General features: G+C 60.1%; 3 protein-coding genes across 4 annotated transcripts; 1 reads left to right on the top strand and 2 right to left on the bottom strand.

Moving 5' to 3' along the window:
• Positions 1 to 876: 876 nt before the first annotated feature.
• GTPBP3 (GTP binding protein 3, mitochondrial) lies at positions 877 to 4,012 on the bottom strand. Of its 2 annotated transcripts, XM_075548791.1 has the most exons (9): positions 3,914 to 4,012; positions 3,313 to 3,560; positions 3,123 to 3,209; positions 2,820 to 3,022; positions 2,595 to 2,667; positions 2,361 to 2,504; positions 2,089 to 2,254; positions 1,565 to 1,843; positions 877 to 1,424 (listed from the first exon to the last, which is right to left on the bottom strand). In XM_075548791.1, exons 1-9 carry the CDS (start codon positions 3,964 to 3,966, stop codon positions 1,199 to 1,201), a joined length of 1,479 nt encoding a protein of 492 aa, XP_075404906.1. In that variant the 5' UTR covers positions 3,967 to 4,012; the 3' UTR covers positions 877 to 1,198. The 2 variants fall into 2 exon arrangements, with proteins under 2 accessions (XP_075404906.1, XP_075404899.1); XM_075548784.1 differs by having other exon boundaries at positions 2,361 to 2,667.
• Positions 4,013 to 9,014: 5,002 nt separating this feature from the next.
• ANO8 (anoctamin 8) lies at positions 9,015 to 18,594 on the top strand. The gene is made up of 18 exons (XM_075548766.1): positions 9,015 to 9,347; positions 10,061 to 10,171; positions 10,283 to 10,415; positions 10,562 to 10,700; positions 10,990 to 11,086; positions 11,811 to 11,927; positions 12,012 to 12,139; positions 12,233 to 12,394; positions 12,554 to 12,706; positions 12,840 to 12,966; positions 13,092 to 13,147; positions 13,230 to 13,304; positions 13,911 to 14,717; positions 15,155 to 15,346; positions 15,445 to 15,576; positions 15,722 to 15,832; positions 16,600 to 17,260; positions 17,915 to 18,594. Exons 1-18 carry the CDS (start codon positions 9,242 to 9,244, stop codon positions 18,280 to 18,282), a joined length of 3,675 nt encoding a protein of 1,224 aa, XP_075404881.1. The 5' UTR covers positions 9,015 to 9,241; the 3' UTR covers positions 18,283 to 18,594.
• On the bottom strand, positions 18,439 to 25,811 carry DDA1 (DET1 and DDB1 associated 1). The gene is made up of 5 exons (XM_075548774.1): positions 25,655 to 25,811; positions 22,139 to 22,219; positions 21,871 to 21,922; positions 21,173 to 21,234; positions 18,439 to 20,708 (listed from the first exon to the last, which is right to left on the bottom strand). The coding sequence occupies exons 1-5, from the start codon at positions 25,655 to 25,657 to the stop codon at positions 20,598 to 20,600; spliced, it is 309 nt and encodes a 102-aa protein (XP_075404889.1). The 5' UTR covers positions 25,658 to 25,811; the 3' UTR covers positions 18,439 to 20,597.
• Between the last annotated feature and the right edge of the window lie 758 nt (positions 25,812 to 26,569).

The raw sequence follows: 26,569 nt of genomic DNA, 5'->3' as shown, positions 1-26,569 counted from the left end.
TGACAACAGTCTACTATGTAAATGAAATGTCTTCGGTCTTCTTAGAGGGGATTGATTGGTCAGTGCACGGCCCTGGTAGGAGGGCCATGCCTTGAAGCTGACAGTAGCTTGTGTATATGTGCTGCCAACCCCACTGAAGTCTCACAGACAGCAGGCAGAAGGAAGAGGAAGAAGAGAGGCGAAGTCACGATTGAGAAGGAACTCCGTGAAAGAGCTGTATCATGGAAGACAGCAAGAGGTCGCAGAAACCTGCTGGTAGCAAAGCAACCACCAGATCTGAGCAAACTGCCACACTGGCATTGAGCTGGGTCCCTTAGCAGTGAGGAGGCTGAAAGCAGGGGGACCGAGGGCAGGGGGCTGGGAGGTGTCCTCAGGGGTGCTGCAAGGAAGGCTCTCCTCAGGAACTGAGAGGAAGGCTGTCTTCAGAGGGGCCAGGGGAGGCCGGCAGGGCTGAGAGGGGTGTGCCCATCTGTGAGAAGACTCTGCATGCTTGCAAGGCTGAGAGTTGTCCTGATCAGAAGGCAGCATCATGCTCTCAGTTCCGGGAGCCTCGCTACTTTCCCTACATGTTTCCTGACCCACGGTCGTGCCCTCCAGGGCCTTCATAAACCAGTGACCCATAGGTGCGCTCTGTAGCCGCGGCAGGGGATTGTGAAACCCAGCAGAGAAGTGGCCCGTGCCCGGATGGGCGGCCACTGTCAGAACTGGTGAAAAGGTTGCTGTGGGGAGCTCTGACTGAGTGCTACCTCACAGGGATCGGCTTGGGACTGAGCCTGGCCAGGATCTGCCCCCAAGTTGAACCGGTTCCGACACTACTCCCGGCTTACACTTATGTGCCTTAGGTATTTTCCAAATAAACGAAAAACACGAAACAAAGAAAACTCTGAGATTCTTCCGCCAACCTCCCCACCCTCCTCCACTCCTACTCTGGCAGCCCCTTGGTGCCCCCAGGGAACCTCCATACAGACCCACCGCGGGGGCTGAACCCTCAGCCAGGACATCGGTTGGCTGCAGCTTGGTTACCACCAGCAACCTGAAGCTCACTACCTAGGAAGGTCGGCGGTCCCCATGCCTGTTTGGGGATGGAGCTTTCCCCTGGACGAAGGAGCATTCCATTCAGCGGCCACAGTTCCCAAACCTCTCAAGGCGCCTAGGAGTCCACTCAGCTTGGGCCTGAGTCTCTGGTCTCCTCTGGTCCTCACTTGCCCACACAGAAGTCCCGGAAGATGATATCCAGAACCTCTTCAGTGCCTCCTCCTCCGGTGAGGTGAGCCAGGTGTCCCCGGGCCACCCGCAGAGCCTCAGCTGCCAGGGCCAGGTCGCTTGCCTCCTTGTAGTGACCGAGGGCCTCCAGGCAGCCCTGCAGGTGATGCCGGTGCCTGGCGCGAGTCAGGAGAGGTGGGCCTGTAGACGGGTCCCCGCACCTGGGAGAGACAGAAGGCTGGTCAGCCTCCACCTTCCAGACTAACAGGGGCAGGTGTTACCTATGTCATAGAGAAGCTGAAGTCGATGACACACGCCTCCCCCGCCCCCTCAGGTCTGTAGTGCAGAGAGGGGGACTCACACTGCAGCCAGCTCCTGCCTCAGTGCTTCCAGGAGGCCATCCAGCCCCTGTCCACTCAGGCAGGACAGCAGCAGATGCGGGGGCAGGTCAGGACAGGGGTCCAGGCCCTGTGGGGGCAGAAGGTCCAGCTTGTTCAGCACAAGGAGGAGGCGCTGGCCGCTCCCAGCAGGACTCTGGGCTTCCATGGGAGTCACAACTGTGTCCAGGAAGTTGCGACTGGAGGGCGAGCCCAGGTCAGAGGCGTCCAGGACAGCCAGAACAAGGTCGGCTTGCTCCAGCCTGAGGAAGCAGGAAAAACCACTTTAGCCCTAGCTGAGCCCTGATGGGCACTGGGCAGCGGGCATGAGGAGGGGCGGGCCTGGGCAGAGGCATAACTGAGAGTGCTCAAATCACCCCAAAACTCCCATTTAAAGGAAGCTTCTCCCTCAGGAAAAATGGGAAAATAAACCAACAGAGCGAAAAGGTCCAGGAAAGAGCTGGCCCCACCGAGGGTCTGGCCCCGCCCATGGTACGGCCCTGCCCACCTGGCCCAAGCGCGCCGCACTCCTTCTTGTTCCACTGGCCCCACGCCCTCACGCAGCCCAGCCGTGTCACTCAGCAGTGCAGGAAACCCGGCCAGGTCCACAGGGGTCTCCAGCACATCACGGGTGGTCCCCGGCTCCGGGGAAACGATAGATACGGGCTTCCGGCCTGGGAGGGTGGACGGAGGAAGGAGGAGGGATGGGTGTGGGGCTGTCCATTTCTGGACAGTCTTAGTCCACACTGCCCCCGGCTCCAGGCTCCACCTCCCACGCACTGAGCAAGTTCACCAGGCTGCTCTTGCCGGCGTTGGGAGGTCCTGCAACCACCACGTGAGCCCCGGAGCGGAGCCGCTGGCCCCGGCGAGCGTCTCGAAGATGGGAGGCCAGGGCCGCCTCCAGCCCCCGCACTGCGGTGTCCGCTGTGGGGAGGCAGGGGAACAGGAGTGAGGGGGGTCGACCGGAGGACTGCGATGCAGGGTCCACAGCGCCCACACTCTGACTGGCCCCACCTCGCTCCAGGACGTCTTCCTCCAGGTTGTCATCCTCCCCGAAGTCGATATAGGCTTCCACGTGGGCCAGAGCCTGGGGGAAGTGCCGGTTAGCCCCCAGGACCTTCCCCCAACCTCTTCCCCAGCCACAGGATTGCAGGCTCTCAGACAGGGGAAGGGTCGGTGGGAGTTCACACAGGGAATGGATGGGAGACCCTGCTCTCTCTCCAGCACCCCCACATGTACCCTAGTGAGGGTCTCGGCCCAGTCTTGGCACAGGCGGCCCAGCTCCCCGTCCAGCTGTCGCAGGGCCTGCCGCCGCTGTGCCTCAGTCTCCGCGTGGATCAGGTCCGCCAGCCCCTCCACTTCGGTCAGGCTCAGCTTGCCGTGGGCGAACGCCCGCCTGGTGAACTCGCCCGCCTCTGCCGGCCGAAGCCCAGGCACACCACCTAGAGGGGAGGCCACAGTCCTAAGCCCTGGGTCGGTGGGGATCGGCCCCACCTAGGCCCACAGACAAACCAGGTCTCAAACGCATGGCTGCAGACTCACTCAGGGCCTGCAGGACCCCGCTCACCACCGCGGGGCCACCGTGCACGTGGAACTCAGCGCAGTCCTCACCGGTGAAGCTCTGGGGACCTAGATGGCAGAAAGGTGGCAGTCCAGAGCAGCCACAGCCTGGGCACACACCTGGGCGGGAGGATAGGGAACTACAGTGGCTTCGGGAGCTGGGTCTCCTCACCTGGGAACCATAGCACTAGAGCGCGGTCCAGAGGCTCCCCGGAGCACGGGTCTCTGAGCAGCCTCAGGCGAGCGCTACGAGCCGGGGGCAGGTCCTGGGCCGCCGTGAGACTCCGGAGGGCAGGGCCGCTGGCCGGGCCACTGGTCCGAATCACAGCGACGCCGCAGCGGCCTTGACCCGAGCTCAGCGCAAAGATGGTGGCTCCGGTGCCAGGGCCTAGGGTGCCACTGGCCTGGCGCCAACACGGTCTGGAACAAGAGAGCAGTGGTCAGTGCACGGGATGGCAGAAAGGTTGAGAGCTCGCAGCCAGCTGGGGTGGCGGGGATACCTGGAGGGACCGGGTGCTCTGCGGCTGGTGGGTGCAGATTAGACAGTCTGAGGCCGGAGTCTGACATGATTGGGTCCCTGACCCCAGAAGGTGACCCAGATGTGGGCTCTGCCGTAGGAAGCGAACAGATTGGGCTTGGACAGCTGGAAAGGGCACTAATAGAGCGACTCTGCTGCAGGGAATTGGACCCCCAGGTGTCAAGGGCGAGCTCGATACCTAGGCAACCTCCCCCTGTTGGTATACATCCCCTCCGAGGTCCCTCGCCATCCCCACCTGCGAAGCCCATGTGTCGCCCGAGCCGTCAAGGTCCACAGACCCCGCCACATGGATTCACAAACTGCTTCCCCACCTGCCTGCCCGCCCTGCCGGCGCTCCTGCGCAGCTTCAAGTCCGGGCGGGAGGTCCCGCCTCCTCGCGGTGTTATTGGCTGAGCGCTCCCCTATTCTCAGCTATCATTGGGCTTCTCTGGAGAGACCCCGCCCACACAATACAGATCTTTGTTCCTATTGGTTGGTTCAAGCCGCGCAATGGGCAGGAGTGCAGCGAAATGGCGTTCCCCGGCTACAGGAGACGCTGGTTTTAGGGTCCTAGCCCAGCCAAGATCCGAAACACGGGAAACGAGGGGTAGGGTGTCAGGGACCCGCAGAGCACGCGGCGGTGAAAACAATAGCGAGGCGGGGGTTCTTATTTTCCCGCGGGCTATTCCGTAACCGTGGACGAGGCTAGGAGCTCTTTGGGGTCCAGACAAAGGGAGCCTCCACCTCTGGGCAGGAACCCTGAGCTGCTCACGGAAAGGTTGGAGGTTTCAGGCTCCTCCGGAGGCAGCTCAGAAGAAAGGCCTGGCGACCTCCTACTGAAGGATCAGCTGTAGTGGGGCACAGTTCTAATTTGAAATACACTGGGTTACTATGAGTCAGAATCGACTTGAAGGCAGTGGATTTGCTTTGTTTGTTTGTTTAACTGTAATTTGAGATCCCAAGCTCACAGAGTCTCACAGCCTGGCCCAGGAGACATTGTGCTAGAACGTCTGAGAAGACCCCTACCTGATTTTCTCTAAAACGTCCAGCCTGCTTATGACCACCGCCCACCCCACTCCCCAAGCCTTTCCTCAGCAGTTCCCTCGTCCTCCCAGCGGCAGCCTCGCTGCTCCTCCGGGAAGCCCTCCTGAGCCCCCAGCATAGCCCTCTCTGAGCTTCCCTGACCCTCTCTGTCCCCCCTAACCCTGAAATGTTGTGTGTCCGGCTTGCCTCTGGCTCACCGAAGGCCAGCAAGAGCAGTCCTGAAGATTACTTTCAGGTTAACCCAGGACAGCTCCTGCAGCGCAGAATAAAGCGCTGAATGTGAAGTTCCAGGCACTGGGCTGGGCGGGGCCTTCTAAGTCAATTCTGTGGTTTTAGAAGAGCTGGGCGGGCGGGCAGCGCAGCTGTGTTTGGGGACTTGCTGCTTATTAAGGTGACCACATTTTAACATAGGTAAAGCTGGACACCAGCGGGACACCATTGATAAAACTCATATCCTGGTGAAATAGCCACATGGCAGCCGAAAACCGTGTACCCTAGCTTGTCGTGCATTCTTTCCAAAAATCGGGACTTTTTTAAACCGCCGCCAGGCGCGGGAAAAATTATTTAAAAAGCGCGACGTCTGGTCACCTTTCTTTCTACTTGTCACAAGTGTACCTCAAACGCCTATTGTGTGCCAAACATGGAGAACCAGACAAGACCCTGTCTTGGCTGAGTTTCCAGTCTGACAATGATGGAGGCTGCTCTCTGCTTGGTGGGGAGGCTGGGTGGGAGGGGTGTAGAGTCTCCAGACAAACTAGAGGAGTTGAATGTGGATTTCAGATAAATTATGAACGTTTTTTTCTGGATAACTGTATCCAATGTAAGTAACCCCAGTGATGCTGCAGGTGAGGCACTGGGCTACTGAACCATAAGGTCGGTGGTTCAAATCTACCACCCGCTCCTCTCTGCTCCCATAAAGGTTTACAGTCTTGGAAACCCTATTCAGGGTCGCTGTGAGTCAGAATCAACTCGATGGCAGTGAATTGGGGTTTTTATTTTTTAAATTGGGATCATGCCAAGGATATGCATGAAGAAAGCCAAAGGTCACACATTAAGAATGACAAGAAAGACCATCTCTCCTTTTCTCCGCCATCCTCAGTGCCATTGCCTCCTCTACTTTCTTGGCCGTGCCTTCTCCTAAGACTTTTAGGATCAAGAGATTCCTGACCAAGAAACAAAGGCCAGAATCACACACCGCCCCTTCCCAGTGGATTCACCAGAAAACTGGTCATAAGATCAGGTGCAACTCCAAGAGAAGACTTTGGAGAAGAACCTGGCAGACGGGGTCTCGAAGGAGTCGCCCGTGTGATGGCAGTCAGCCTTCATCAAGGGGCCCCAGCATTATGTCCTGCTGAGTTTAAAACCTGCCACCATCTGATCAATTGACCTTGTAATGGTCTGGTTTCTTTCTCGGTGTTTAGGCTTCTGCATTCAGAGGTTAACAATGAACAAATATCCAAAGGCTTTGGTGTGGGGTGGGGTGGGTGGGGACAGAGAGACAGGAAACACAGACAGGATGTCTGAAGAGCCGCTGGCACTTAAGAGAAGGTAGTGTAGCTAAAGCAGAGGAAAGCAATGATGACATGAAAGTGCTGGCCAGAAGCGGTCATGGGGCAGTTTGAGGAGACAGAGTAGAGTATTAAAATGAAAGGGGCAAAGGCCTAGAGGCTGCAAACCAAAAGGGCAGAGCATGCTCAGACCTCAGCCTGGCTCAAGCTGAAGGAACCGACGAAAGAGATTCAAGCTTCAAATTACAGTATTGGAGGATTCTATGGTCAAGCTATTGAACGACCTGTGGGGGCGGGGGCGCTGATTAAAAGAACATGGAAGGAATGCACAAAAGAACTGGAGCTGGTTGACATGGAAACACTTCAGGGGGAAACGTCAAACCAGGCACTGAGGGTGGAAAGGAGAAGTCCAAGTTGTGCAGAAGACATTAGTAAAAAACAAAGTTCCAGGAATTGATGGGCTACCAATTAAGGTATTTCAACAAACGACTGCCACGCTAGAAGCACTCTCTAGTCTGTGCCAACAAAATTGGAAAAGACAATTACAAGGCCAGCGGACTGGAAGAGATCCATATTTGTGCCCATTCCAAAGCAAGGTGACCTAATAAATGTGGAAAGTATCCAAGCACTACATTACTCTGGGTAAACCTGCTGCCCAAGGCAGTGTTGAAAAGCAAGGAGGTTAGTTTGAGGAGGAAGGTGCACCTGACCTCACAGGCAGATGGAAGTTGGACCTTGAATAAGGAAGCTCGATGAACCATGACGCTGGCGAAGAACATTGAAAGTGGCACGGACTGACAGCAGAACAAACACACCTGTCATGGAAGCAGTACAGCCAGATGTTCCTTAGAGGGAGGGATGGCCAGAAGTCATCTGACATACTTTGGATATGTGATCAGGAGAGACCTGTCCCTGGAGAAAGACGCAATTGTTGGTGGCGTGGAAGGGCAGCAGAAAAGAGAAAGGCCTTCCAAAAGTGGATGGGCACAGTGGCTGCATGGGTGGGCTCAAACATAGGAACAACTGTGAGGGTGACACAGGACCCAACAGCGTTTCCCTCTGTTTGCATGGGTTCCCTATGAGCTGGAACCAGCTTGACGACCTGTCAACATCCTTACTGTCGCCTGAGAGCGTTGCTGAAGACCACACAACAAGCGTTGCAGCAGAACGTTGACACGGAACTGTCAGAAACAAGAATCCGCACAGCCAGACCGACAGATGCGCTGTGATAGATGCCGAAAAATACGGAAGTCGTGAACAATCTCCTCTCATGAGGATCCAGAAATCAATGCCTATGGGCGCAGCAATGAGGACATCAGACATATTGTTTGGGGCCCACCTGCCACACGAGACCTCTTTAAAGTGCTGAAGTGCAAAGGTATGACTTTTTTAAGTGCCATGCTTTGCTTGGCACACAATTCACAAGTCAAAGGATCTGGTGGTCCCATCATCTGGAGAAGAGCCGGGCCATCATCACCACAATCCTTTTGGGAGAGAAATTAGATTGGGGAAACATTTTCCAAAGTGGTTAACGTTGAGGACCATGGTGTGCCTGACCCACACCCCGGTCATTTCAACCACCTCCTGTGTGAAAGCGGAACGGTGAAGGAAGCTCGAAGGATCGATGCGTTTGAATGATTACGTTGGCAGCCAATACTAATTATACCACTGACCGCCAAAAGGATAAACAAATCTGCCCTGGACCCATCACCACAATGCTTTTTGGCAGTGAGGGTGGTGAGACTTGGTGTCACACACTTTGGACCTGTTACCTGGAGAAAGACATCACGCTCCCGAAAGACCCGTGGGAAAGGGAAGACCCCAGCACGTGGACTGACGCCGTGGCGGCCACAATGGGCTGGAACGTGGCAGCCATGGCGAGGGGTGCCGGGGGCTTTGTTCTGTTGTGTAAAGCACAGTGATGGGTTGGAGCGGACTTGAGGACAACATTAAAAAGACTGGCGTTCTGGTAGCATCATGGTTACAGGCTCTGCAACCTTCAAGGTTGGAGGTTCAAATCCGCCAGTGGCTTTACAGGAGACCTGTGTTAATAGTCTGCTTCCCAAGCAATTCGCAGCCTTGGAAACCCTTGGGGGCGGGGGGGAGGTTCTAGTCTGCCTCCTTGCGTTGCTGTGAGTTCCAATGGACCTGGCGAGGCGTTGGGCTATCAAAAAATCCTGGGTCTCTGGGTGGTGAACCAAGGGATGGTTTGCACCTGGCCCAGAGAACCTCAGAAATCGGATGTGGTGATCAGCTCCAAACAGGTCACACCCTTGAAAAACGCCACACACACACACACACACACACACACACACACGAATCACCGCGAGATGGAATTCACCTGACAGCTATTAACAACAACAGGAGGCTACAAAACATGCACAGACATGCCTTCATGTGAAATTCAAATCCAAGCGGAAGACCCGCATTTTCATGTGCTCTGAGGACTCGGGGTCCTCTGCTGAAGGGAGGGGGGTGTCCAAGCGCTGCGGGGACCGCAGGCAGCCAGAAGCCTGCCTTGCTAGAATTATATTCGCCCCACCTCTGCATGCCAGGCGTATTTCCCTCCCACGTCATCCCAGATACCAAACCGCGCCTTCGGGTTTGCAGTTGAGGAAACTGAGGCTACACGGCGCAGATTCCAGGTCCTAGCGCCTAGAATGCGGGGTGGGCGGGGAACAAGGAAGACAATGAACATTCAGCGCGGGCGGGGACTTGAACCAAAGAGCGCAGTGGGCGGGCAAGACGGGAAACCAAAAAAAGCCAGACGGGCGGGGACGAGAACCACAGAGGGAGGCGGGCGGGGCCGGTGGAGAACCAGAGCGACGCGCTCAGAGTGGAGCGAGAGATCCCGGTTCGGCGCGGTCGGGGACGAGAAACAGCTCTCGGGCGCGCGAGGACGGCGGCAGGCGCGGGCGGGCACGGCCTTTGTCTCCTCCTCCGGCACGCTCGGCGGCCGCACCAGCCCCATGAGCCTGCGGCCCCCCGGCGCTCGGGCCGCCCGCAGCCGCTGACCTGCCCCTGGCCTCCCCATGGCCGAGGCCACCCCCGCTGCCGGGGCCACGTCCCCGGAGGGCGAGCGCGGCAAGAGGCCCCCACCTGAGGGCGAGCCTGCAGCCTCGGCGTCCGGGGTGCTGGGTATGTGCGTGACAACGGAACCCCAATAGGGTTGGCAGGTGCCTGGGGTGCGCGCGGCAACCAGACCCCGGTGGAAGGTGGGAGCTAGGGTCAGCTGTCCCTGGCCTGGAGTCTGGCCGAGGGACAGGGGCGCCGGCCCCTCCCGGCACTGCGGCTGCGGGCCCGGCGGGTGGGGCTGGACCAGTACAGCTGCTGGTGGTGGTGGTGGGGTCCCTGTCGTGGACACATGGACACGCCCCACCCTCCCTCCAAGACGGGTCTGAGCCCCTCCACCCTCTATGGTACCCGCTCAGCCGGCAGGGACTCGCTTGAGAAATCCTCCCCGCAGAGGACACACACTAGTCTTGGGTTCGAATCCCAGCTGGGCTGTGTGACCTTGGGCAAGTGGCTTAAGCGCCCTGGGCCTCAGTTTCTCACCTGTGAAATGGGGGTAAGAACGGCACCAACACGGATGTAAGACAGCAAAGCGATCTGGGTAGATAGTGAGCGCCCCAAGATTGTGGTTTGGAGGCGGAACTGGCCTGGAGAATGAGTAGGGCTTCTAAGGAGGACCTGGGGGAAGGGCGACCTGTTGGAGGCTGGTGTAAAAGGTTTACAGGAGAAGCCAAGGCCTTGAATACCGGGCTGAGAGTGCTGGGGAGCCCTGGTGGGTGGGTGAGCAAGGCCAAGTTCAGTCCCAAGTGACCTGACCCGGCATCCTGCCCACTGTTCAGATAAGCTTTTTGGGAAGAGGCTCCTGCAGGCAGGGCGCTACCTGGTGTCCCACAAGGCCTGGATGAAGACGGTGCCTACGGAGAATTGCGATGTGCTCATGACTTTGCCAGGTACCCGCGCTGGACGGTGCCCACATGGGTTGGGTGAGCTGGGGCAAGAGTCTGTAGAATCCTCCGCCCCTGTCTGTGGCAAGAGCCATCGGTCCCTGTGCCCCTTGGCAGACACAACGGATGATCACACACTGCTGTGGCTGCTGAACCACATCCGCGTGGGCATCCCCGAGCTCATTGTACAAGTCCGCCACCACCGCCGCACACGCGCCTATGCTTTCTTCGTCACCGCCACCTATGAGAGGCGAGTCCCCAGGGCCCTGCCTCTCCCGTCCCTGCCGCCCAGCTCCCTGCCTTCCTTCCGCGCGCCAAGCACACGCTGCAGCTGCCCCACGTGTGTGCAGGGAGCAGGGGCTTCTGATGAGCCCGCCTCCATTCTCCTCTGCGCAGTCTGCTCCGAGGGGCGGACGAGCTTGGACTGCGCAAGGCGGTGAAGGCCGAATTCGGCGGAGGCACGCGCGGCTTCTCCTGCGAGGAGGACTTCATCTACGAGAATGTGGAAAGCGAACTGCGCTTCTTCACCTCCCAGGTTCAGCCGGCCCCCTATCCCCACGGCTGGGTTCCCCACGCCTGTGTTCGGTTCATGACCACAGGCCCCCACCCATGTTCCATTGTCCTACCCATGTCCCTGGCCCCTGCCATGTCTCCAGCCCATCATCACCCTCACCCTATATACCCTCTCCCGCCTCCCCAGCCCCCTCTCTGTCCTTTGTCCCTGTCCCTTACCACCCACCCCTCTGTGTCTATCACCCCACATGCTCCCGTTGCATCCCGTCCCTGGGCTGCTGTCCCCGAGGCTCACACCTTCTTCCCCGCAGGAGCGTCAGAGCATCATCCGATTCTGGTTGCAGAACCTTCGCGCCAAGCAAGGCGAGGCACTGCACAACGTGCGCTTTCTGGAGGACCAGCCAATCAGTGAGCAGGACGGGGCTGTTCTCCAATTCCAGTGGGGGTTGGGATGGGCTCTTAGGGGAGCAGCCTATCCATGCAAGGAGAGTGGGCCCTTATAGCCCGGAGTCTAGGCTGATTTATCCTGAGAGGGGCGGAGTCTTGGTGGAAAGGTGGAGCTTGTTCCTTCGGGGCGTGGCCAGCAGAACCTTTTGTGGACCCTAGAAGGAGGCAGGTTAGGACCAAAGACAGCAGTCTGGGTGGCGTGTCAGGGGGCTGGCATGGGAAACTTGGGCCTCAGTTTCCCTTCCAGGAGACAAAACACTTCAAGCACACCTGATGCTGACTTTGTACCCCACCGACTGAGGTCTCTGAAAATCGTTTACTTAGAACCGTGGTTCCCCAGCGAGCCCTGGCCATGTTGTGGTTATGTGTTGGCTGTTAACCACAGGTCAGTTTGAAACTATGAGTCCGCATGGACTCGGTGGCATTGAGTTTGAGTTTGGTGGTTCCCCAGCAGGACTCCCCCTCCCCGAGAAGTCCCCCCACTCCTCCACCAGTCTCTGCAGCCCCCAAATTCTATAGGAAACCAGAGATAGTCCATCCCAGGCCTCGGCAGTCTGAGAACAGGCAAAAAGCTGTGACTCAGGTTTCATCCAAGGGGGTCCGGTTTGGGGGAGGAGATGAGGCAGGTGCCTGGTGAGAGAAGGGCATGGGGGGTCAGGGGTCACTGCCACCCCTCACCCCACAGTCCCCGAGCTGGCAGCCCGAGGAATCATCCAACAGGTGTTTCCAGTGCACGAGCAGCGCATCCTGAACCGCCTCATGAAATCGTGGGTGCAGGCCGTGTGTGAGAACCAGCCCCTTGGTGCGTCCCAAGCCTGGGTGGGTGGGTGGGTGGGTAGGTGGGTGGGGAAGTAGGCGGGACTGACTGGGGCCCTGCCCGCTGCAGATGAGATCTGCGACTATTTCGGCGTCAAGATCGCCATGTACTTCGCCTGGCTGGGCTTCTACACGTCGGCGATGGTGTACCCGGCAGTCTTCGGCTCGGTGCTATACACGTTCACAGAGACCGATCAGGTGCGTGATGGGGCGGTAGGCAGGGCTGGGGGCTCCATGACAGAGCCGCTGAGCTGGCCAGCCCATGTGCCAGACCCTCTGTTGCCCCTGCAGACAAGCCGAGACGTGTCCTGCGTGGTCTTCGCTCTCTTCAACGTGGTGTGGTCCACACTGTTCCTGGAGGAGTGGAAACGGAGGGGGGCAGAGCTGGCCTACAAGTGGGGGACCCTGGATTCGCCGGGGGAAGCCATAGAGGAGCCGCGACCCCAGTTCAGGGTAAGTCGGGTTCTGAGTTCAAGAGTAAAGAAGAGACTACATTGGGGGCGGGGACCACAAGACCGGAGGCAGCAAGAAGGGAAACTGAGGAGGAGTGAGCTAGAAGAGGGCCTTACGCCCTCTCTTTGGTCCTCCTGCTGGCGGTCTTGCCTCCCCTAGGGTGTCCGGCGCATCAGCCCGGTGACCCGGGCCGAAGAGTTCTACTACCCTCCCTGGAAGCGACTGCTCTTCCAGCTGCTCGTCAGCCTGCCGCTGTGCCTGGCCTGCCTGGCCTGTGTCTTCCTGCTCATGCTCGGCTGCTTCCAGCTGCAGGTCACTATGGTGACCCCTGCCTAACCCTCCCAAACCCTGTGAACTCCCTGCCTTGGCCACCTTGAAACCTGTCCCTGGGTGACCTCCACCTGGAGCCCTAACCCAGGCCATCATGTCTCCCACTACCCCCCAGGAGCTGGTGCTGACAGTCAAGGGTCTGCCTCGCCTGGCCCGCTTCCTGCCCAAAGTGGTGCTGGCTCTGCTGGTCAGCGCTAGCGCCGAGGGCTACAAAAAACTCGCCATCTGGCTCAATGACATGGGTAGGCCCTGCTAGGGGTGGGGGGCTCTCACCCTCCATCCCTACATCCCACCTTGGGAGGAAGGTACCCACGCCCTCCCGGGAGTGGGGGGGCTGCTCTCCCTGACCCCGTCCCTTGGCCCCCAGAGAACTACCGGCTGGAGAGCGCCTACGAGAAGCACCTCATCATCAAGGTGGTCTTGGTGAGCAGCTGCCTCAGGCAGGTGGTGGTGGGTGGGCAGCAGAGGCAGGGGAGGGGCAAGGTGACGCTGTCTATCCCTCCAGTTCCAGTTCGTCAACTCATACCTGAGCCTCTTCTACATCGGCTTCTACCTCAAGGATATGGAGCGTCTAAAAGAGGTGAGCACCAGGCCGGGTGGCCATGGCCCCCCTCCTGGGCACAGGGCGCAGGGGAGGGGAGGGGGCATGCGGCGGCCCGGGCCCCAGCCCCTACCCCTTCTCCATCCTTCTCTCCTCTCTGTCCGTGCGTCCTCTCTCTTGCCTGTCTCTGCCTCCATCTGTCTGTCCACCTGTCCGTCGGTCCCTCCACAGCTCCTGCTCATCCTGTCCCTGTCCCAGAGCCTCGAGCGGCAGCTGCGGGCCGTACTGGTTCCGCTCGCGGCCCTGCGGTTCCGCCTGCTCCTCCTCTCCCTCCGGGGCCTCCTGCTAGCGGCCCGGGCCAAAGTATGGGCTGGAATCGAGGGGACCAAGCACATGACCTGGCTGGGTTGCTGCCAGGGCTTGGTGGGGTGGTGGGGCAGGTGGCAGGACGTGTAACAGTCCTGGGGGTGCTCAGCTGCAAAGTTGTGCCTGGTGCTTTTGGTGTCTCCATAGGGGGCCTGGGGTCCAGGGGCGCCTGAGTGGACAGGGGTGGGGCCAGCAGTCAAGTCTGTGCACATGCTGGGGGTGCTTCGTCCTGCCTGTCCCCCACGTGGCTGTTCTTACTGCCCCCCACTCCACCCCCAGATGCTGGCCACCCTGCTCATCACCCGCCAGTTCCTCCAGAATGTGCGAGAGGTCCTGCAGCCTCACCTGTACCGGCGGCTGGGCCACGGCGAGCTGGGCCTGCAGGCTGTCTGGGAGCTGGTCCAAGCCCTGCTGGGCTTGCTGGGCCCCCGGTGCCCTGCCCAGCACCATCTCGAACCCCAGGCTGAGGAGGGGACTGGCAGTATTGGGGGCCGTCGCTGCCTTCGTGGGGGCTGTGGGGCACCTGAGGAGGAGGAGGAGGCCACGGTGGAGCAGAGGCCAGCTGGCGAAGGTGGGGAGGAGGGAGATGGGCTGCGGGGGGGCCAGGAGGAGGTGGAGGAGGAGGAGGAAGAGGAAGAGGAGGACGAGGAGGATGAGGAGGAAGGGGAGGAAGGCAGCCTCCTAGACTGCGGGCTACGACTCAAGAAAGTCAGTTTTGCCGAGCGGGCCACCGGACGGCGCAGGGGCCCGAGCCCCGCGGCCCTGCTAGAGGAGGGCAGCCCCACCATGGTGGAGAAAGGGCTGGAGCCTGGGGTATTCACACTGGCCGAGGATGATGATGAAGCTGAAGCTGAGGCGGCCCCTGGCAGCCCAGAGCAGGAGCCAGCCACCGTGCTGCTGCGCCGGGCTGGGGGCGAGGGCCGAGACCAGGGCCCCAATGATGGCCCAGAAGCTGAGCAGAGCCCAAGTGACTCTGCCCGCCGGCAGCGGCAGCAGAACCGGGCCTCTTGGATCGACCCCCCTGAAGAGGAGCACACCCCCCAGCTCACTCAAGCCGAGGTAGAGAGCTGCATGAAGAAGTACGAGGTGAGCTGGAGGCACAAGCCGGGCATGAGCACAGCGTGAGAGCGGACGAGAAACAGGGCACACGGCTGGACGGCAGACATGGGGTCTGGCACAGAGGGCAGAGTTGGGGCTCCGGAAGAGTGGGTCCACAGTCTGATGGCAGGACCCAATGCGTGCGTGCGCGTGTGCGTGTGCGTGTGTGTGAGAGAGAGAGAGAGAGAGGAGTTGGGCCCAGGGCACCTAGTCTGAGGGTGGACATGGCAAGTTGCCAGAGCTCCTTAGGAGCTGGCTGGAAGTGGGTCTGTCTGCCCAGTTTCAAGGCCCAGTCAGATGGAGGAGATGAGAGTCGGAGATGGGGGAGAAACCAAGCAGGGGCAAGGGCATCAGCCCAGGGCTTGATGAGGAGAATGTGGTCCCAGAAAGGAGGCCTGCTGGGCTGACGCGCCCCGATGCCCCAGGACACGTTCCAGGACTACCAAGAGATGTTCGTGCAGTTCGGCTACGTCGTGCTCTTCTCCTCTGCCTTCCCGCTGGCCGCGCTCTGTGCCCTCATCAACAACCTCATTGAAATCCGCAGCGATGCCTTCAAGCTGTGCACGGGCCTGCAGCGGCCCTTTGGGCAGCGCGTAGAGAGCATCGGCCAGTGGCAGGTGGGGCGGAGGGGCGGGGCGTGCCGGGAGGAGGCGGGGCCTCGGAGAGTTCAGAACCCGGCCTGCCTGAAGCCCCGCCTTCTTCCTGCCTCCCGCAGAAGGTGATGGAGGCCATGGGTGTCCTGGCTATCGTGGTCAACTGCTACCTGATCGGCCAGTGTGGGCAGCTGCAGCGCCTCTTCCCCTGGCTCGGCCCGGAGGCGGCCATCGTGTCCCTGGTGGTGCTGGAGGTGGGGCCAGTGGCCAGGCTGGGGCTGGAGGGCTGGGTAGGCAGGAGGCCTTTGCCTCAGCAGCCAGCATCTCTCTCTCTCTCTCTCTCTCTCTCTCTCTCTCTCTCTCTCTCTCTCTCTCTCTCTCATTTCTCTCTTCCCATAGCACTTCGCTCTGCTGCTCAAGTACCTCATCCACGTGACCATCCCTGACATCCCGGGCTGGGTAGCCGAGGAGATGGCCAAGCTTGAGTACCAGCGCCGGGAGGCTTTCAAGGTAAGTGGACTGGGCGGGACTCAGCTGCCATCCTCTACTGCCTCCCCGCCTCCACCCCCCCACCCCGGGCACTCAGTGGGGCTCCTCCCCCTGCCCCCCTCTTGATGAGTGACAGAGACAGAGGGATCCTGGTGGCTGAGTCCTTGCCCCCACCGCCTGCTGTGTAAGCATGCAGCCAGCCCACTCACAGGTGTCACAATCCGTTTTCCAAATATGCCGGTCCCCCTGGAACCTCAGTGACATCCAGCAATGCTGGGCCAGCACGGAGCTGGTCACCCACTGGCACCTAGTTTGGGGACAGGGAAGCCCAGCCTCTCCCTCTTCTTGCTGAAAGCTTGCAGGTGGGCCACGTAGCTCACCAGTGCCACCCAGCGGAACCTGCCGCCACCAACGATGGCCCTGCAGCTGTCACCCAACTGGGTGGCCCCCAGAGGAGACCTTTGGGCCCCAATAGCAGTTCTGTCACCTGGGCCCAAGAGAGGCTCAACATGTGGTAATCCTCTCCCAGTTCCTGGCTAGTGTGGGAGCTGGAGGCCAGTAAATCTCTGTGATTTCTCCCAAACACCCAGTCTGGGTCCAGGGATCCAGTTGGCACCCCATAAGTGCTTAAACCTCCCCTGCTTGCGCAGAAAGCATTCGGCATTATCCAGTCGGTGCCCGACCTGCGTTTAGACTTGGCACAATTGTGCCTGGCGCAACCATGCCTGGGGGTGGGGGGGCGCATCAGAGACCTGCCTGTTCCGTAACGGCGCCCGCTCCGCCCGCAGAAGCACGAGCGCCAGGCGCAGCACCACTACCAGCAGCAGCAGCGGCGGCGACGCGAGGAGGAGGAGCGGCAGCGACACGCCGAGCACCACGCCAGGCGCGAGCGCGACGCCGGGGGCGGCCGGGAGGAAGCCCGGCCCGAGGGCTCCGGGCTGGACCCTGCTGCCGCAGAGAAGGCCTCTGCCAGAGCCAAGGGTGGCCACGGCGCGGGCAGCCACACCGAGCGGCCCAAGCGCCCGGGCTCGCTGCTGGCGCCCAACAACGTTATGAAGCTGAAACAGATCATCCCGCTGCAGGGCAAGTTCCTGTCCTCGGCCGCCGCCGCCTCGCCCGCTGGCGCGGCCACCTGCCCCACCGCCCGGCCGGCTAGCGCCCAGTCGCCCACGGGCAGCGACACCCGCCTGCCCGCCTTTCTCAGCTTCAAATTCCTTAAGTCGCCCGAGACCCGGCGGGACCCTGAGCAGCGCAGCCACTCGCCGCCCAAAGCCTTCCACGCCGGCAAGCTTTTCCCCTTCGGCGGGGCCCGGGCCGAGGCCAATGGGGCGGGTGGGCAGGCCCGGCCGGAAGGCATCCCCGGCGGCAGCCGGCCCCAGCGGAGTGGGCAGGTGGACGAGGCCGCAGCGGAGGAGCTGGAAGTCGCCCGGCCGGAGGAGGATGGCCCAGGTCATAAGCTTTAACTCGGGGGTGGGGATGCTGGGCCTAGCTTTGAGGCTGGAGGGTGGCCGGGCCTGGGGATTGAGGAAGCCCCAGTCTGTGGTGCCCGCTGGGGACCCTCAAGAGCCCAGAGCCACGTGCCTGACCCTCTTCACCCCAGAGAGGGATGCCAAAGCCCTGTCTGAGCACCCCTCCTGTGCCCCCCCCACTCCAAGACCCTACACCCAGCTCACTCTGGGGGCCGCGACCTCCTAGCCTCTATGCAAATCCTCTCCCTCTCTCCCCGACAGCCTTCCTCAGAGGCAGGGCTGGGGCCACCCACCCAGGGGCTCAGGAGCTCGGTCACTGGCTACACCCACATTTGCACCGAGCAGAGAGGCCCAGGCCTCACACCCCTAAACCCAGCCTGGCCCTACCTCCTCCCACCTCAACCCCAGCCCTTAGGAGCCCCACAGGTGGCAGCTGCAGCGCAAAGGACTTAGGTCAGATGTCAGGAGGGACTTCCCCAGACTGTCCTCAGTGCCCAGAGGCAGGGGTGCTCTGTAGACACCCCCCACGTCCTCCAACCAGAAGCAATAAGGCCTTGTTGTGCCTGTGCACCCGGGAGGGAGAGTGGGCCAGTGCAGGCGGCACCCCCCGGAACAGCCCCTCTCACCTCCGCAGGGACAGCGCTGGCCCCTGTGGGCGCCCCTGCCCTCCGTACCCGCCGCAGCCGGAGCCCTGCGCTGCCATCACCGCCACTGCTGCTGCCCCGGCCCCCAACACCGCCACCCACCAGCTGCTGGCAGTGGGATGGGCCTTGGGGCTGTGGGAGCGAGGGTGCCATCGCCGCTGCCCACCAAGTCCCTGCCAATGCCGCGGAGTGCCCGCCATGTGCCCATACTGGGCCCCCACCTGCCCCACAACCCCTGCCAGGGGACGTCAGCTTCTACAGCCTCCCACCCCCACCCCCACCCACCTCAGAGCACTCGGAGTCGCCAGCACCCAGCCCCAGCCCTCAGGCTGTGTGCTGGCCCAGTGGCTGGCACTAACCTGCTTGCCTGCCACGCGCATATGCAATACCCCAGTGCTGGCTGCGCCCGCCCTCGGAGGGTGGGGGGGGGCCGCCCTGTCTGCCGTCATCCTTTCGACCGGGAGAGGGGTGAAAGGACACCCACAAACCAACAGAACACACACACAATAGGCAATTATTTATTTGTTTTTAATTTATTTTGTCATATTTTTGTAAAACGGCAGAAATGCAATAAAAAGTATATTTCAACAGTGCCCAGGGTCAGTGCCGTGGAAGGGGCTGGAGCGGCCGTCCCTTCCCCTCAGGCACCAGGCCCTGCTCCAGCCCCGCCCTGGAACTGGGACTCAGGGCCACAAATAGAAAGTTTGAGGCCACTGCTAAATGCTAGGCGGCCCAGATTTGGGGGCCGGCCTCAGCATTGGGGCCCCCAGAGCAGCTGCAGGGCCTTTAGGAATGGCTTCAGCCCTCCAAACAAGGAGGCCATTTGGGGGCCAGCAGAGTCCTCTGGTGCTGTGTGTGTGTGTGTGTGGGGATAATATCTGAGAGCTGGCACTTCCTGGCACACTGTTTCCCTGGGTCACCCTCTGGGACTCCAGGACAGTGGGGAAAACATGGGGTGTGGAGTCAGAAGGCACCAGGTGGGATAGAGAAGGGACAAAGTGACAGGGGTCCCTGGAGCAGACAGGGACTCCCCTCCCCCCACCACAGTAACATGACCTCCGACCCTCACTGCTCTCTGCAAGGTGGCTAAGGGTTGCCAGCCCAGCTGGGGTGGAGGAAGGCCTGTGGAGAGGCGAATACAGCCGGGCAAAGGCACAGAATATGGGAGGCAGAGGTGAGAGCTAGAGGGGAAGTGGGGCGGAATTGGCTCCCTGCAGGGAGGCCAAGGTGGGCCACCCCATCAGTCTCAAGAGTAGCTGAGCTGGGGACTGCTAGAGGTAGCCCTTCATATGGGGCTGGTGAGGTGCCAGGCAGCTGGCTCCTTGTGTAGCAAGCAACAAGGCTGCCGGGGTCAGAGCCCAGGGAGGGGGCCTGGGCCTTCTTGGCTGCTGGGGGCTGGCTCCCTCTCTGGGCAAATGGAGGGGAGCTGCAGGTGGGATAGCAGGGCAGACACCACACCTAGGTGTGAAGGGAGCCCGTGAGAAGGAGAGGGGCAGCTCAGCCTCAGGATACCTGGGACCACCCCCTCCCCAGGAGCCTACAGTGCAGGCCCCTACCAGTGACAGGTAGGGTTCCCTCCTAGCCCAGGCTCACTGCCCCCCACCCCATGCTTAGCTCCCACTGCAGTGGCACAAGTGGTCTTGCAGGCACCTTCTCCACAGGGCCTGGGGTCTGTATGCTCCCCCACCCTCCACCCATCCTTTTGTCCACGCCCATTATAGTCATTGAAGGGGGCTGCATGGGGTTGGCCGCCTCTGACCCAGGGGGCAAGGGATCAATGCCATTTACAATCATCACACCACAGGGAACCAGCAGGGTCCTGAGACCCCAGGCTCTGCATGGGTGCACACACAGGCATGCCCAGCCATCTGAGGCCACCCTGCTCAGCAATGTCCTGGGAGCAGTGTCCAGTAACAGCTTTGTCCTCAGCAGCGTGGACTATTTCCAGGGGGCACATGGGCAGGTGAGGTAGAGGGGCAAGTCCGGCAGGTCTTGGTTCTCAGCAAGGCAGCCAAACGAAGCAGGGCCACAGGAAGAGTCCAGTTGGTCCCTGGCCCGCTTAAAGGTCCCCTCTGGCTCCTGGTGGCCACTGGATGCCACCCAAAGACCCAAGGTTGGACAGGAAAGATCCTTTTATTGGGGTAGACACTGCGTACGAACTACTCCATGATAAAATGTGCAGAGAACATACCAGCAGGGCCTCCTCTGCCCCCCACTCAGGTTCAGAGGGAAGCCTGCTCTGGAGGAGTCCCTGGTGGAATGCTGGGGCGAGCGCATCATAAAGGCCTGGGTTGGCGCCTGGGCAGGTAGGACAGTAAGCCTGCTGCTTAGCTGTCCCTGGGAGCCCCCAGCCCCCACCCTCCTGGCCACACTCATTTATGAGGAAGAGAACTGGGGGTGAGGGGGCACGCGACGGGAGGGGGCAGCTAACAGTTGTGGTTTGTCTTGTTTAAAAAGCATCTACGGACATCACGCTACAGGGTCTGAAGTCCTCTTTAACCATTGGTGGGAACACTTTACAGCATAAATAAAAACTCGAGGAAAATAAATACATCAGCTCCTAGGAAAGTGGACGCAGTGTGGACGGCGTGGGGCGGGCGGCAGGTGGGGCGGGCGCAGATGCACGACGCAGAGCAGACACGACAGGAGGCTTGGGGGAGGGCAGTGAGAGTCTTAAGTGTCCTCGTGCATGTCTTGGCTGTCGGTCCGGGCGATCTTGCGGGGGGGAGCTGAACTCTCGCCCTCCAGGTCCACTTGCTCCTGATCTCGCTTCTTGGCAGCGTTCTGGGGGAGGGGGGAGTAGGGAGGCAGGGAGGAGCATCTATGAGCTGTGACCGCCTCCTGAAAACCCGACCTGAGCCCTGGTGTCTGCCCCAGGAGCAGATGGAGAATTGGATGCTGTTGGGCTCAAGGGGCCAGGCTGGGGGGGAAGGGGCAGGCTGTGAGCAGGCAGAAACTTTCCCCCTGGCCTGACAGCTCCCTGAGCTGTTGTGTCATGAGAGGGCAGGGGACCAGACTGTCTCTGAGGGCCATTAAACAGGCTCATTTGGAGGCCCCCATCCCACATGCGCAGTTAGATCAAACCCCGGCTCACCACACCAAAGAGAATTGGAACTCCAGTCCAATTCTGGAGCCTTCTGACACCATCCCCCCACCCCCAGCACAGCTCTTCCCACTCCCCGAGTCTCCAGCGAGCTCCTCCTCAGCGCTCAGGACCATCCCTCCCCTCAACCAAGCCCAAGCCTCACCTTTTTGTCCCATTGCTGGTGCAGGTAGCGCAGGAGGATATTGGTCTTCTCGGTCACAATGACTGAGGGGGAGCGGGAAGGGGCAGGAAAGATGGTGAGCAAGCAGCGGAGGGGCACCCTGCACTGGCCCTGCTCTGCTAGCCCTCCCAGGATGGGCTCTTGGCACGGGTGACAGGCCCTTCACAGCTGATGAGGACCCAGCTCTCTGCAGCTGCATCCCTGCCCAGGGTGGCCTTCCCCGAGATCCAGCCAAGTTGCCACCAAAGGACCAACCACCAGTGCTGAAGTGGTCCCCCCTCCCTGCATGGGGAGCAGCCCCATACCACCGGGGCCTTCACTCAGAGGGCCACTTGGAGATCCTAATGCCCGTCTAGTGGGAATACAGGACTTGGGTTCAAAGCCATACCACTATCAGCACATGTCACCCCAAAGGAGATACCTAGAATGAGCGATGATGCTTCCTGGGTGCAGAGCTGGCTCAGGGGATACTGTGCACAAGAGGCAACAGGCTAGGGTCGGTAGAGACTACAGGTGCCCCAAGGGACTGGGCCTGACCGGGGCCTGGGGAGACCAACCTTTCAGTTACCTGTCTTGGTCCCTGCCCACAAGATGCAGCCACTCCAGGAACCCAGAACTGAGTCCCTGGCCTGGGTGGGGGCTTGCAGACACCCAGGGTCCCCTGTCCCCCAGCCACTTACTTTGTTCAGATGGGTACTCCCGAGTGGGCAGGTAGACTGAGGGGCGTCGGTTCTATGGGAGACCAAGAAGAGTCGGATAAGAAGCTGGGTCCCCACACTCTGAACACAAGGTAGGCAACCCAGCGTACTCTCCAGGGAAGCTGAGCTAGTAGTGAGGCCTTCCTGTGAGGCAGTCCGTGAGGTGGGGTGGGTGGGGGTGGGGTGTGTGTGTGTCCCCAATAAGCCTGCCTCCCACAGGGCAGCCTCTGACCCCAGCAGTCCCACTCACCGAGGCTTTGCACACAGAGTCAGCATGGAATCGGCTAAAATTGCTTTTGTTGTAGACGGGCAATCCTTTCAGAAAATCGGCCTAGGAGACACAGTAAAGGGCAAGTCAAGGCCAGCCATCTCTCCAGGCGGCTCTGGTTGGAGGTTCCCCAGTGGAGGCCTCAGATAGTCTCTCCCACTGGTCCTCGCCATAGCTTGTGACCACATGAGAGGCGCGGACCCCAAGGCTCAGGGAGAGCAGGCCACTTGCCCGCAGTCACACAGTGAGTTCACAGCAAGAGGACAGACCTAGGGGAGGAATGCAGCTGGCACACAGGACTGACTGAGTGGAGGGGTCCCTGGTCACCCTCAGCTCAGCCACACAGTAAGTTGTGTCCCTGACACAAAGAACCAGGCTGTTCCCCACCTTCCACAAAGACTTGCTCACCTCTAGAGCTGTGCCAACTGTTAAATCTAGACTGGCCCGAAGGTTGGCAGGTTTTGCCCCACCATCAGGGCAAGGCTCAGAAAAGCCCAACTCTGGATTTGGGGTGACAGCTTGTCTTACTGAACCCCACTCACCAGGTACGCGGATACAAAGCCACCTCTGGGAAACTGAGGCAGGTGAGATAGGGCTTTGGGTCAGCGTGGGAAGGCTGTGTCTCTATGGGGTCTGCTTTATGTCCCGCTTTAGGGACTTCCTGAATACCTAACCAAACAGGGGCTGAACCCGACAAGGCAAGAGCTGGTACCACTCAACCTAAGGACAGGGAAGCGAAGGCAACACGGTCGCTCGTCATTGGTCACCTGCTTGGAAGCCAGGTTGCTCCCAATGTGTGACTGGCCAATGTTTGTTTCCCTGCCTGCAAACAGTTACAGAACCCTATAAGCTGAGTCAACACTCAGGCTCAGCTAAAGGAGGGCCCAGCACCCTTGGGGGGTGCACCTCTGCCCTGAAGCCCAGGGAGAAGGGAAGAACCTCAGCTGCATTGGGTGAATAGAGGACACCCACTCCTACCCTGGGGTTGGCGGGGCCTCCAGGCAGCCTAGCCTGGGATGCCACAGCTGAAGTGTGGACGGTCCCTGCCACCATGCAGCTTGCCCCCTGTCCACAGCCAGCCCCAGGCCTGTAGTCAGGTCTCTCCATCAAAGGACAGCAGCTCCAGCTCAGCCTGGGATGAGAGGAGTGGGCAGAGCTTCATCTAGTCAGCACATTCTTCTGGGGCCCCGCCCACATAGCACATGGCTGGGGAGCCCCCTGGGCGGGGCCCTAAGTGGGTCAGAGAATGAGATGAGGGCAAGTGGCCTTGAGGATGTGGTCCAACCTCTGGGTCCAGAGCTGAGACCTGAAGGGGAGACCCTGCCCCAGGCCGCTCAGAGCCCTCTCCAGTGCCCTAGGACCTAACCCAACCCCTAACACAGCTAGACCTTCTTGGCTTTTCAGTCCCAACACTGGAAGTGACACTCCCCAAAATGGCCCTTTCTCCCCAAGGGGACCATTCCCAACTAGCCCCAACCCCAATTCAAAACACTCAAACTATGCCCCACCCTTTCCCTCTCCCGACACCTCAAGAACCACAGCCACAGTGGCTCACACTGTGTGGTCACCTGCAGACTTATCACCTCTTTACCTGGCACCTGTTAAGGGTGGAGGGCAGGGCAGGGCTGACTCAACTGCAGGCCCCTGGCTGTTTGACCAGGGCCAAGACCCTCCCAAGCCTGGCTGCCCCAATGAAACAGGCCTACCCCCCAGGATTGATGGTTTCCAGGCCGAGCAACGGGCAGAGTCTGAGTTTGTGCACTAGACCCCAATGGAGTCAGCGTGTGGGCTAAGCTGGTGAATCAGGCCCCAAGACAAGGGGGCTCCTCCCTGCAGACAGCCCATGCCCAGTCATCAGCTCCTCAGCCTGTCCCTGGGTACCAGAACATCCACGTGCAGCCCCACCCCAGCCACCCACCATGGACCTCCCCAAAGTGCGATGAGACGCAAAGGTGGACCAAAGAGGAAGGGCGTGGGTGCCCTCAGTCAGGTAGGGCTGTGCTGAGGTGACATCGGAGAAGGAGCACTCCAGGCAGGAGAGGCAGGAGGTATAAAGGCCCTGAGGTGGCCAGGACTTGACAGGTCGTATGGCTGTAAAGGGGGGATGAGGTCACAAAGGTGGCAGGAGCTAGGCCACCCAGGGCCACTGGGCACGGCAGGGAGTTGGGGTTGCATCCATGTTACAGCAAAAAGCTCCAACCAGCCTGATTTACGTTAAGCATGGCTGCATGGAGGGGGTGGGTGTGCAAGCATCCAGAAACCTGGGGTGACTTAAATAGCTCACCACCATTAGCAGAAAGGCCAATTGTCTCAACCCACTCAGAGGTACCCCAAAACAAAGGCCTCGTGCTCTGCTTCCATAAAGTTGCAGACTTAAAAACCCCAGGGGGTTGGCATGAGCCAGAATTGACTTAATGGTAACTAACAAGGGTGGGCCAGAGGCAAGGAGGCTGGCTGGGGTAGGTAGCCTGATGGGTGTGGGCCCTGCTGGGCTGGGGTGGGGGAAGGACATGGATGGATTCAGGGAGCATCCAGGAAGCAAAGCCATCAAACCCTCTCAAGAACTGGGAGAGCGACAGGGAAATGACTTAGGCTTGGAAAGCCCCCTTCCCATTTCCTCCTCTTCTGCCTGACCCACACCATACTGGGATGGGGGCAGTGCTGGATGGGGGAGGGGTGAGGGGGACCGTCACTGCCTCCCCTAATAGGTGGGAACCCAAACCTTCAACAGCCCCCCAGTACCCGTCGGCCGGCACTATCCTGGTCCCTCCTTCAGAAGAGGTACACAGCTGGGGAAGGTATCACCACCACCCCCCACCCAGACTGGGGAGCAGCTGCAATCGTCGTCAGCCCTTTGAGACTTCAAGTCCCCAAACAGCGACGACTTGAGGCGCAACTCTGGTGGTCTCCACTTAACAAGGACCGGGCCTGAGGGTCTGGAAGATGAAGCCCCTCTTAGGGGAAAGTGGGTCCAGAAAATTGGGGGTGGGGTCTGGCCCCGGAGTACCTAAGTGGCCCGCTATGTCGCACTTCCTTTGGCGACAGGGCCTCGCTATGTCGCGATGCCAAACTCCCTCCCCCTAGCCGCGGCAGGCCGGGCTGGTGTCGGGGGGTGAGGCCCAGATCCTCCGGAACTGGAGAAGAGTAGGCCCTGCATGCAGTAAGCAAGGCCTGAGCCAGGGGGTCTCAGTGGACCCCATCCCCATCCCAGGCGACTTCCGGAGGAGACCGCGACCCGGAAATGAATGAGTTGTCAGGGCCTGAAAGCCTAGAGGGGGGGTAAGAGGTCGGGAATTAGCTGGGGCGGGTCAAAAGAAAACGTGTAAAAGGGTTCAGGGGTAGAAGGCCAGAGGGGAGTGGAGGGCGGAACCAGCTCGCAGAGGCCGGGCTAGAGGGGGCCGGGAGGGGGGCCTCCGGGGTTATTGGGAAGGGGAGGGGGGTCGGCTCCCGGCGCCATCTTGTCGGGAGGAAGGGTACGGGGCCAGCGGTTACACTCACCATCTTCTGTAGCCGCCGTCGCTGCCTCCGCCGCCGCCTCCTCCGCTGCCGCCGCCGCCGCAGGCGCCACCACAGCCGCCTTCTCAGCCGCCGCCGCACAGTAACTTCCAGCCACGGAACAGCCCACAACGATGGCGCCGCCGGCCCCCGTCATTGGTCCGCTCTTAAGCCCCACCCCCGCAATCTGGATTCTCCGCGCTCTCTCATTGGCCAGATCCCATGAAGTCACGCATCCATTGGTTGCCACGCCTCCTTCCTCAGCGTCAGGTTCGGTTGAGTGTCCAAAACCCCGCCCGACTCTGGGAAACGAAAGGAATATCGGAAGTGGGAGAGGCCTCGCCGCGAAGCTTCTTGGGAATTGTAGTCCCAGGAGTTCGCCATCCTTTCTCTTGGGAGTTCTGTACCCAATGGAGTTCCATTTGGTTCTCACAGCTGGCCGGGAAGACTGGGTTTGTAACCCTTTCAGTCTGGTCCCAAGGGTCCCAACCTTGGGTGTCGGCCCCTCTAGACAGCTCTAGAAGATCCTCAGGGGAATGGATTAACACTGTGGCTGAAACAATGGTTTAAGCACTAGTGTAGCTCGTGCAGGACCTGGCAGTGTTTTATTCTGTTGTACATAGGGTCGCTGTGGGCCTAAAATGACTCAGTGACAACAGATAACTCCTTAAGAACCCTGGCTGCTCATCAGAAAGTCAGCAGTTCCAAACCACCACCTGCTCTCCAGGAGAAAGATGAGGCTTTTCTACTCCTTGAAGATTTATAGCCTCAAAACCCCCAGGGACAGTTGTCCTCCGTCCAATAGGGTCGCTATGAGTCAGGAATAGACTCGATGTGAGGTCTGGGGGTTTTGGTTTTGTTTTGTTTTTATTTATTTGTTTGTTTTGTTTTTGAGACTGTTTACACCAGCTACATGAA

Source organism: Tenrec ecaudatus, chromosome 1 (genome assembly GCF_050624435.1).
Source record: "Tenrec ecaudatus isolate mTenEca1 chromosome 1, mTenEca1.hap1, whole genome shotgun sequence".
NCBI classification, from domain to species: Eukaryota; Metazoa; Chordata; class Mammalia; order Afrosoricida; family Tenrecidae; genus Tenrec; species Tenrec ecaudatus.
Note: the sequence above shows the minus strand (reverse complement) of the source record. Positions and strands in the feature narration are given on the sequence as shown.